The sequence below is a fragment of the Cuculus canorus genome, chromosome 17 (genome assembly GCF_017976375.1).
Source record: "Cuculus canorus isolate bCucCan1 chromosome 17, bCucCan1.pri, whole genome shotgun sequence".
NCBI lineage: Eukaryota > Metazoa > Chordata > Aves > Cuculiformes > Cuculidae > Cuculus > Cuculus canorus.
The window spans coordinates 12064254-12075450 of record NC_071417.1 but is presented as its reverse complement, the minus strand read 5'-3'; the positions used below and the strand labels follow the sequence as shown (position 1 = coordinate 12075450).

The following is an 11197-nucleotide window of genomic DNA, read 5'->3' as shown; positions in this document are numbered from 1 at the left end:
AAGGAGGCTGTGGTGAGGTGGATGCTCCTCTCTTCTCCCAAGCAACAAGTGATGGGATGAGAGGAAATGGCCTCATGTTGCTGCAGGAGAGGTTTAGGTTGGATACTGGGAAAAATTCTTTCACTGACAGAGCCCTGAAGCCCTGGCAGAGGCTGTGCAGGGCAGTGGGGAAGTCTCCATCCCTGGAGGGGTTCAAAAATCGTGCGGCCGTGGTACTTGGGGACAGGGTTCAGTTGGCACTGTGGGGCTGGGCTGATGGTTGCACTGGGTGAGCTGAGAGGGCTTTTCCAACCCTAATGATTCCATGATTCTAAATGGTTTATCAGAGTTATTCTGTGGATAAGTTACTGGCGAAATAGAGACTCCGCCTTCCTGATCTGGACTGTGACACTGGCTCCAAAATCATCTGCCTCTTACGGAGTCCCCGATGCCTTTAATTTAAGCAATGGTGTTGTCTCCCTTTCCCTAGAGAGGCATCAAAATATTCTAAGAGCTTGTTTTCTGGCTCGGAGTGATGTAAAACCTGCTCCTGGTGCCTCAGGGGACCCCCCACCTCAGTGACACCCCCAGCCTCAGCCCATCCCCACTTCAGGGACCCCATCCCATGCCTCGGGGACCTCGTGCTTCTCAGGGACCCCCTTTTCTCCACCTCAGGGACCACCCCCTGCCTCAGGGACCCTCTAAGCTTCAGAGAGATACCTCCACGACCCCTCAGGGACCCCTCCTGCTTCAGGAGACACCCCCCACCCATCACTGACACCCTCTTTCAGGGTCTTCTCCTGCCTCAGGGACCCTCTAAGTGCCACAGAGACACCTCAGGTGCCCTTTAAGCAGCAGATCTCAGCCCCCTTCCTGCTCCTCAGGGCTCCCCTCCACCCTCCCCAGCTTTAAGGACCACCACCCCCACCTCAGGGACCCCTGGGAAGCTGGGACACCTTCTCTCCTATCCCAGTCCCAGAGCAAGCCCAGGTTTGGCCAAGGTGAGAGGGCAAGGCTGGAGGGCAGCCTGCTCCAAACCAGGCTGCTCAGAGAGAGAAGCTCAGTCTCAGCAATGTTTCCTTGCACACTACATAAATTGTAGATGCAGCATGTTGCAGAAAACACATTTTCTTATCTCTGGCTCATTTAAATCAGCTTTATTTAGCTAATAACCTCATGTCGGAATAATGCTTTTGTTGGCTTTAATTGCATTCCAGCCCTGTTCGCAGCGCTGTGCCAATCATGAGTAAAAATAAAATCCTTTCTGAAAATATTTAACATCTTCAACATTTTGCAGGTGTATATTTGTTTAAATATACTTTCATAGCTGTAATCCATCCTCATTAATAAATGAAGCGCTAAATTTAGCATAAAAGCTGACAACATGTTCCAATCAACATGACTTAATGACTGACAGCTAATGGAAATGAGGCCTTCATGGAAAGAAAAGCTGGAAAGGTACAAATGCAGAACAAGATTAGATCAAGTGTTTTGATAAAAGCGTGCTGCTCGCTGCATTCTGCCACGGATTAAATCAACCCACCATCTCGATGTTATTATTTAGGTTGTTAATAGAAATATTGACTGGCTGCAGACAAGGCTTCTTCGGGGACCTGTGTGTGGTGGTTCCTCTCGTTAAGGGCTCCTCGTTAGCAACTGTGTGTGGGGATCTCCCAGCAAGACGTTCTTCAAACCGGGTAGCTCATGCCTTGTTAATGCCATCTAATGGAAGTTTTTAATCAAGTTGTCAGCCGGTGCTAAGTTAAGCACCTCCCTGAAGTGCACAACTTGTAGAGTCCACATTATTGTTTTTCTCAATCAGCTTTTCCATTCTCGTAGGAAGATTTTCTTCTTTAATCCAGACTCGTCTAACAGGGCCCGCTTTCATGGAAACAATATGGACTTTGCTCTCTTCTTTCTTCCCTTTTATTTCCTCCCTTTCAAGGTATCCCTGAAGAATCATTCCTTTATTCTGACCAGGATTGATGTTAGCGCCTCTCCTACTTACCCTTGCTAAATTATTGGCTGCTTTTGGCAGACTTCCCATTCTTTCTCGTTCCCCCTTTGCGCTTTTTAACGGTTGCAGGAATTAACATTGGTGGTTTGCAATACGAGAAATGCATTTTGAAGCGGCGCCGGCTGACACCAGGTGCAGTCATGGCTGTGAATTTCAAACACTATTGATTGTTTCCCAGGGAATAGAGGATTTTCCTGCTCTGCAGACCCACAGCACTGTGGAGTCTCTTTGGTTTGCTTTGCTTTTCTTTAGCTTTCCTGGCTGGCAATTAGCTTTCAGACCTGAATAAGGCTGAAAAAAAAGTCTTATTGTTAGCTTCAGGAAGAGGAGAATTAGGAATGTCTCTGTATTTTCCAGGTGTTTCATGTCTTCCCTCCCCTCCCCTCCCCCAGGTTTTAATGACAGGTGGAAGGAAGGCCTTTGGGAGACAAGATGGCCACTTGTCAGCTTTTACAGACCAGGCCCAAGAAAAAGCCCTCTAAGGTAAAAACCTTGAAATCTGATGGTTCTAACAATCTTAACTCCTAATTTTATATCTGGCACGCCTTCACCCGGTGACGTGGGAATGCTTTTTGCTGTCTGCTCTGTTCTTGGTTGGATTATTATTAGTGAGTACAGCACAGAGCTTTGAGGTGTATTTGACTAAATAAATGAAGGTTCATTAGGTGCACGAAGGGCTTTATTAGCAGGAGGAAAGCAAAGCATGAATAGAGGACTTAAATTCAGCGTGCTTTCTGCTGAGATGGTTCACATTGAAGTCACACAGTGTCTGCTCCAGTCGCAGGTGTGTGACTCTGACTTAAAACCACCCTGAAGACATTCGGCCTGTGTTTGGCGCTGGGAGGCTCCGTCTGCTGTCAGATCTCAACAAAGGCTCTGCCACACCGGCACAACTCTGCCGTTAACTCTGTAGCACCGAGCTGGTAGGAGGCCGTACACCCCCTTTTCTAAGGGTGGTTGTTAAGAACCAGCCTCGGTGCAGCGGAGGGAGTGGGAGCGCTCAGCCATGATAAAAGGGGAAGGAATAACTAATGTGTGAGTGAATCATGCTGGAGCCATTGATAACTATACTTAAAACATTCAGTCCCACCTCTGCTAGAGCTGAGTCCTCTCTGTGTAGTATGAAGACCAGAGAAATGTTAAACTCGGCTGTTGACCTCTCTTTCCACCTGCTGACAGTGATATCTATATACATACCATACCCTGGGCTGCGTCAAAAGCAGCGTGGCCAGCTGGTTGAAGGAGGTGATTCTGCCCCTCTGTTCCTCTCTTGTGAGACTTCATCTTGTGAGTCCTGTGTCCAGTTCTGGAATCCTCAACATAAGAAGGATATGGAGCTGTTGGAACAGGTCCAGAGGAGGCTACAAGGATGATCAGAGGGCTGCAGCACCTTTGCTACGAGGACAGGCTGAGAGAGTTGGGGTTGTTCAGCCTGGAGAAGAGAAGGCTCCAAGGAGACCTTATAGCGACCTTCCAGTACCTGAAGGAGGCCTACAAGAAAGCTGGAGAGGGAGTGTTCACAAAGGCTTGGAGTGACAGGACATGGAGCAATGGGTATAAACTGGAGAGGGGCAGATTTAGACTGGACATTAGGAAGAATTTCTTCCCCATGAGAGGGATGAGGCCCTGGCCCAGGTTGCCCAGAGAAGTTGTGGCTGCCCCATCCCTGGAGAGGTTCCAGGCCAGGTTGGATGGGCCTTGGGCAGCCTGATCCAGTGGGAGATGTCCCTTCCCATGGCAGGGGGTTTGGAACTAGATGATCTTTACGGTCCCTTCCAACCCAAACTATTCTGTGATTCTATGTTCCCTGTGTTAACCTAGAACAATGCTATTTTTGACTTTGCCCTTCTTTTTCAGGAATCACTGTTGTTCCCCGACAAAATCACTACGGAGCAGCAGTCTGCAGTGCTGGTAAAAAGGCTCCTGGCCACCTCCGTGTCCTGTATCACGTACATGAGAGGGCTCTTCCCAGAGAGCTCTTATGGAACTCGCTATTTGGATGGTAACACTATCAGTTTGTGCTGAATTCTTAAACCTACTTGCTCTGTTTCAGCTACTATCTGTTTTTTCTGCTAGCTTCCAGGTGCTCAGATATATCAGTTCCATTTACTGGGAAGTTAGCTGACGGGCCTTCCTGAATCTGGATGCAGACAGTGCTTCTGCATCAGATAGATGGAGAGCACAGAGACAACCTAGAGCTCTTGGCAACTCATGGCTTTTCTGACAGTGTTTCTTTTGGTCTATAATCATTCCTCAGTATTGCCAGGCCCCAGGGGCAGCAGGGTGCCCTGCTTAAATACTTACTTAAAAATCAGTAAGTATTTAAAAATTAGCTCTGTTTGGTGTATTTTGTTTGCCATTGGGCAATTGAGCCCTGGAGGCTCACATTTTGAGCTTTCCTTGCAGACTGAAATTAGATTTGTTTGGGTTTTCATTTGGTTTATTTTCTCTGTGAAATTTTTCTCATGTAACTTTAAGGAAAAAAAAAAAGAAGAACCAAAGTCTTATTGTAGTATCACAAGAATTAATGATACTTTGATTCATCAGCAACTTTATGTTAGTCCAAGATGTGTTGGTAGGATGTGAAATGTCTTTCCATGCATTCCAGTCTGCTTCCATGTTCTTACCTATACAGTTAGCTGTCCTGAAATGTGGTCATGTGTGCTTTGTGGATTGGTTGAGGGCCCAGGGAATCCCAAATTGGCTCTTGATCACCTAGGCTTAAAAAGACACTACTCTTTCTAATCAAACGTCAGGTCTTTCAAGTGCCTATTTGATCAAGAATGTTAATGTCTGGCCTGCTCTTGCCTTTGAGTGCTCTTTGGTTGAATCCTGAGGTGTTATTAATTCACCTCTTCATTCTTGTGGGTTTCCTCTTTCTGAACGCTTGAAAATAGAGGCAGAAGGAATAGTGTGGAAAAGCTTAACAGAAGCAGTTTATTCTGTGCACAGTCGTGTACAATGTACGGATGTTGGTGAAGTCTGAATGCAGAAGTGAAGGTGTTGTAAGGGACTGGGGAATAGGTGGGAGCAGAGAAGAGGAGGGAGATGAGGATTGAAGCTGCTGGTGTGAAGTCCGAATGCAGAAGTGAAGGTGTTGTTAGGGACTGGGGAATAGGTGGGAGCAGAAAGGAGGGAGGAGAGGAGGGAAGCTGCTGGTATACTGAAATGAAGCCATAACGAGCACTTCTGGGAGAGCCCAGAGCATCTGAGAAGAGTCATGACATTTGAAATTGCAACAATAAGCTTGTGTCAGCACACCTGGGGCTATGTGGAAACCCAACATTTCCGCTCAGGAAGGACCTCCAGATAAAGCATTTTATCCAGAAGTCAGAGGGTGGCTGGCCTAGTTTCAGTGTTTGCCCGGCAGCTGTGATAAGGGTTGTAACTGTGCTAAATCTGGTTTTGCAGACCTCTGTCTAAAAATTCTCCGTGAAGATAAAAGCTGTCTGGGATCATTGCAGATAGTCAAGTGGTAAGTGAGTAACAGCGAAACTAAGACAAGATTGTGCTGAATAGCAAGACATCTACCCTTTGCATTCTTCTCCTTCCTGAATTTGAAAACATTATACCCAATACTACCGGCTATGCCAGTCCGGCTCCCACTGCTGCAGCGTGTGTGCTTGGCCCTGTGCGTAAGCAAGACAGAATTAGCTGACCAGAATCATGTGAGTTCAAGGTCTGTTGAAGTGTCAGCTGTAGTGAGGTCATGGTCAGGCCCCAGACAACACCCAGGCAGCGTAGGTACGGAGAGAGAGGCAGGAAAATCATGAGATCAATTCTGTTGTTGTTTACTGTTTTCTCTTTTCACTTTTATGGAGACTCTCGTAGCTTGTTCTTTTAAGTATGTACAATATTTTATCTCTCTGGATACTGTGTCTGAACACCTCCCACTGTCTTGTGTGGTATTTAGGGTGTATTTCAGAGCTGGCAGGTTCCCAGCAAGCAGAAAGTAGATTTTGATGTGCTGAGGAGATACCTAGCTGCACATCCTTTGGCTCAGAGTAAATATCTGACCATTGCTACCTTAAATAATATTTACTGCTTTAAGAATGTCCATAGCTGTAAACTCTGCATCAGATAACAAAGCATTTACAAGACCAGACATGTCAGGCTGTGCTCAGCTTGAAGTTCCAGCCAAGCTCTCTACAGGCCAATGGGACAAGAGCCATGGGAGAGCAAGCTGGAGAGCAGAACTAGAGCACTTGGAGCCAGCCTGAGGCCGTGAATCCTTGTCTTTGTCAGGATTTAAGTTGGCTGCAGGCTGACAGGAGATGGCCCCAGAAGTATAAACAACACACAGATGGGAGGGAAGTACCTTTATAACTGTTGACCTGAAAAGGACTTCACAAGCCCAAAATGTTACTAGCTGTTTTAATTCCAGAAAAAGTGCACTTTGAACTGTAACTGATGTGTGTGTTTACAGATCAGGAGTTAAATATTACTGGTATATATACTAACATGTTTTTCCCTGGCAGGATCCAAGGTTGTTTTGATGCTTTGGATAGGCAGTATGTAAGTTTTTTCATGTTTTTTTTTCATGATGTTTCGTATATTTTCATAAAGTATGGACAAAAGTGTCTTCCCTTTCCTGCTTTATGTTTTTGTAGTGATCTGGCATGCACACTATACACATTTGCAGCTGTGGGGTAGGGGCAAGACCTATCCCTGAGTATGTATACATGAGATTTGGGGTTTTATTCCTTGAGCCCAAATATTGGCTGCCGTTGCTCTCTGGGCTTGCCTGTATATGGTGTGTGAATGAATTTGCAGCCCAACGTGGATTTCCCATAGTTCTGCGTTCTACATTTGTGTTCTCTACTGTCTGGATAGAGACACTGCCAGTCAGAACTGAGCTCTTGATCTCCATGCCTGCTTTCTTGAGAGAGAAAGCGCTTCTGCTTTCCTTCATTTTCATCCCCTCATCATCCTCTCTAACCCTCCTAGAATTTCCTCTTGGGTTCAGAATTTATTACTGGTTTGGCAAAGTCATCCATCAAGTAAGGTATAGAACTGGTTCCAGGACAGAATCAGTCAGAAAGTGATCACATTCCTGGCTGATTCTCAAATAAACACTGCTCTATGCAGGAAACATTCCCAACTGTTGTCGTCTCTGTCAGCACTGCTCATCAATCCAACTCTCAGTTGGGGCAGGTGAAGCGCTGTTAGCTTTGGCACTGATGATCAGATGGGCTCCTTACATCAGTACAACCGTCAGCGTGCGTGAGAGACTTCTGAACATTGTGAACTCATTTTATCAATTGTCGATAGGTCTAGGTGGTATTTAGTCCTCTGCTATTCAAGAGACATAAATTAACCTGTTATTTGACAAGGATTAAGGAAAAAAACGAGCAATTTAATATATTTTCTAGGATTGTTTTCAAGAGTAGTCCCATGCTATAAGATAAATCAAATATCTTTGGGGAGTTCAATAGCAGAGAGCAAGTATTAGTCTTCAGTAGGGATGGGCACTCTTGTAAAGGAGTTTTAAATTGGCGCCACCTTTGGAGATTTGTTTAAATCTTGTTTAAATTTATTTGTTTGAATGAGAATCCCGAGAGAGAGCTCTGAGTGCGCAGTTGTTTTCCTGGGAAACTGCAGTAAAGCCAAGCACACTGGCCACTAGATGTTGCTGATGCTGTGCTGTGAAGACTGCAGGAAGGTTCTTAAAGCACCGTTTGTTGCGTGTCCCCGTTCCCTCACTGTACGCAGGCAGCTCGTTTGTGATTGTCTGTCTTTTCCTTGCCCGCTAGTGTTAGACTCTGATTTTGTTTTATTTTTCCCTCCTTAGTTACACGTTGCTGTCCTAGCAGTAAGTATATGAACACAAAGTGGTTTTTTTCCCCCCCTCCCTGCTCGAAAGAGATGAGGAGTCAAGGTTGTGTCATCCCATTGGTGCCTTTTTTAAGAGGAAGTCAAAATGCATGTAGTTTTTAAAGAGCAGTGCCCTTTCTTACATACGGTGAATATAACCTACTCAGTATGACAGACTTCTGACCCTGAGGCCTTACATGTGTCCTTAAACTCCTAGAAGTGCTTTCATGAGCTTCCTATCGTTGCTTCTTTCAAACTCTTGCCTCCCCCCTTGGAAGCTGCTGTCTCTTTTCTATTTCCCTTTGCCAGAAGAGTATGAAACCACACGCTGGCGTTACATAGTGAGTTTTTTGCCCTGGTTCTCTGTAAAGCACAGAGAGCTATCATAGAATAGTTAGGGTTGGAAGAGACCTTAAAGATCATCCAGTTCCAACCCTCCTGCCATGGGCAGGGACACCTCCCACTGGCTCAGGCTGCCCAAGCCCCATCCAACCTGGCCTGGAACACCTCCAGGGATGGGGCAGCCACAACTTCCCTGGGCAACCTGTGCCAGTGTCTCACCCCTCTCATGGTGAAGTACAGGTATGCTATGGGTCTGTTCCGTGCATAATCCAAGTAGTTAAATTGCAAGGATCAACAGTTGCCTGTGAGGGCTGGAATGGGAATGAACCTCATTCCTCCACAATGACAGAGACGAGTGTCTTCTACCTGTCTTTGAAGTGGTAAGTATCGACTGCTGATAGAGGAAGCTGTTTCTCAGCCGTTCCTTTCTCTGATCCCATGCTAAAGATAGTACAATCTTTGCTGTAACGTGAAAATATCATTGTTTAGTCACTTTTCACTGATTCAAATTACCCAAGGGGAGAATGCCTTCACTGTGCTTTCTTATAACAGATTTACACCAATCCCGAGGAACCGGAGGTAAGAAAGAATCTTAATTAATCTTTGAGGCAGCTGAAGGCATGGGTGAGTAGATTTGTATTCAGAGTGGTCTTGTAAATTTAAATTCTCCTCTGACATAACTGCTTGGTGACCCTGTTTCTCTTCTTCTGCATTCTCTCAAGAATGACAGCTCAGTGAGCTGGATTGTGATCAAATGCTCCTGCCAGGCACTAGGCTGAGGGCCCAGGGATGTTAACAGCCAACTAATGGGCATGTTCCTGGTTTTGGTTTTCTTTCCTGAAGAGAAAAAAATGGGAAATTCAAAATCATTCTTTTACAAACCACTTTTATAACTGCAGTGGTGACAAGAGACCTGGGTTCTTTTTTTTTTTTGCAGAGAAGTTTAGGACAGAAGTTAGCAGTCACTTCAGATCTGGGATGTTTGTGTAGTTATGTTTCTACTTTGTCTACATCTAGTGTAGTGTGAGGTATAAGCGAGGTTCTGTATCCCTGCTGTCTCGGCAGAGCAGACACAGAGAACGGCTGCAGGTTCTTTACTGACCTGATTGCAGTTCTTCTGCGTCGCACCTCAGCATCTGTGGAGGGAGGAAGAGTTTAATCCACACAGAGGCTGAGATTTCTAAGGAAGGCTCAAAGTTAAGGGCTCAGCTGAAGTCCTACTATTCAACCTCATTGCCTCTGGAAAATGTGAATTATAGGCATGGAATTGGACTACAATAAGTCCTTTCTCTTGTGGTGAAGCAGTCTGCTCTTCCTCATTATTTTATTCTCTAAAATCATAGCAAATCCTGCCCTTTTAAACGGAAAATCAACTGGTTTTTGTAAAAAACATCCGAGACCAATGAATTTCAGAAACTTGCCCATGCAACACAGTTTGTATTTCCTAGTAATTAGAGTCCTCCAGGCCCTTGTCCCCGTACAGAACTTGTGGCCAGGCTTCCTTGTGACACTGCATCACCCATGCAGCCTCACATTTTTCCTCTCAGTAAGGGAGGACGTGCGTACGTTGTGATGCTTGGCTGTCCACAGAGCTGCAGTAGAGATTTAGGCTGCGGAGCCAGGCCCGCAGAGGAAGTGGAAGGACACGATTCTTTTATGATTCTTTTTGCGATTATTTTATGATTCTTTCACTGCTAGGTAAGCTGTGGTTGTTAAGATGATTTGCCAAAGCCTGTGCAAGCAACAGTAGAGTTAAATTAAAGTAATGCTGTGCTTTGGCATAATGTTGTGCAAGGACAGTGCTAAGTTCAATGCACACCTTTGCACTGGTTGTTGAAAGAGATCTGTTTCTTCTCTTTCCCTCTCTCATTAAATCTCCAGATAGTGACTGAACTGTATCAATTCAAATTCAAGTACAAAAATGAGGTGCCCCAGATGGACATCAGCAGGTAATAGTTTTGGTTTACTTCTCAGGATTACACAGTGAAAACTGGGTTCTTGAAGCTTTGAGAAGAAACTGCGCTGTATGATTAGAGCATGTCTGAGTCACTAAGCAGCTGTAAATATCATCAGAGTTGAGGATGTTCACCCTGCAGGATGTGAACTGCCGAGCTGAGGAGCAGAAATGCTGTTACATAGCACGGCGAGGCACTCAAAGCACACCAGAACTGAAATCAGGATGGTTTATAGAAGCGGTGCCTAATCAGGGTAGCGATGCAGAAACCAGCGCTTCTGTTGAACTTGCTACTGTCTCAACTAATAACAAGTGTCCTTCCACAAGACAGCCTTATGCTTTCCAGGGGAGCATTTCCAGATATGATCCCTTTCACCACGATCCCGAACCCAGAATTATTCCCCTGAGCATTTGCATTGTATTCCACTTGAGCGGTCTTGTGTGGGTGACCCAAGAGAACTTTCGCTTATGATGCCTGAGTTGATGCTGCAAAACATTTGGCAGGAAGCGGCAGCTTTTTGCATCATTTTGGCTCTGTCTATTAGACATTTTAAAGCTGTGTTTTGTGGCCATAATCCCGTGTAGTTTGAAATAAACACTATCAAAAGCTGTTGGCTACAACCAAAGCAAAGAAAAAGAATTAACCCAGTTTTAGTTTTCTTCAGCAGTTGCTCTTGGTGAAAGATGGATCTTAGGGCCTTGGAACCTGCCTGTATAGCAAGAGAGCTCTGCTGTCTGTATGCTCCTCAGGAAGCTCCTCCACGACATTCCTGTAGTGCTGTTTGCCACTCTACCCCTAAACACATCTGCATCACTTGTAATATGTGGCAAAAAGATTTTCTCTTGGGCAAAGCTGAACAATGTCTGAGTCTGGAGTGTTCTGATGACTGTACCCTGTTTCTGCTTTAAAGCTGCTGTCAGTTGTCCTCTCTACCCTAAGGGAAAGAGGAGACCTTTGGGATCTGAAAGATCAGATGGCTCTTGCCATTAGTTCCTAGAAATAACAAGTCCCCAGATGGACATCCCTTGGTGTCATGGTACAGGCCAAAAAGAAGCTACATCACCTTGCTGTTGTGTTTGTATCTGTTCTG

The 11197-nt window shown here is 45.4% G+C and overlaps 1 protein-coding gene across 1 annotated transcript in view; it reads left to right on the top strand.

Moving 5' to 3' along the window:
* Positions 1-11197, top strand: part of HORMAD2 (HORMA domain containing 2) — a 29582-nt gene that overhangs the window by 2912 nt on the left and 15473 nt on the right. Inside the window, exons 2-8 of the mRNA XM_009557320.2 lie at positions 2389-2479; positions 3854-3998; positions 5408-5471; positions 6475-6511; positions 7788-7808; positions 8705-8731; positions 10034-10101. Coding sequence (XP_009555615.2) covers positions 2429-2479; positions 3854-3998; positions 5408-5471; positions 6475-6511; positions 7788-7808; positions 8705-8731; positions 10034-10101 — 413 coding nt within the window. The 5' untranslated portion in view covers positions 2389-2428. The remainder of the gene's footprint in view (positions 1-2388; positions 2480-3853; positions 3999-5407; positions 5472-6474; positions 6512-7787; positions 7809-8704; positions 8732-10033; positions 10102-11197) is intronic.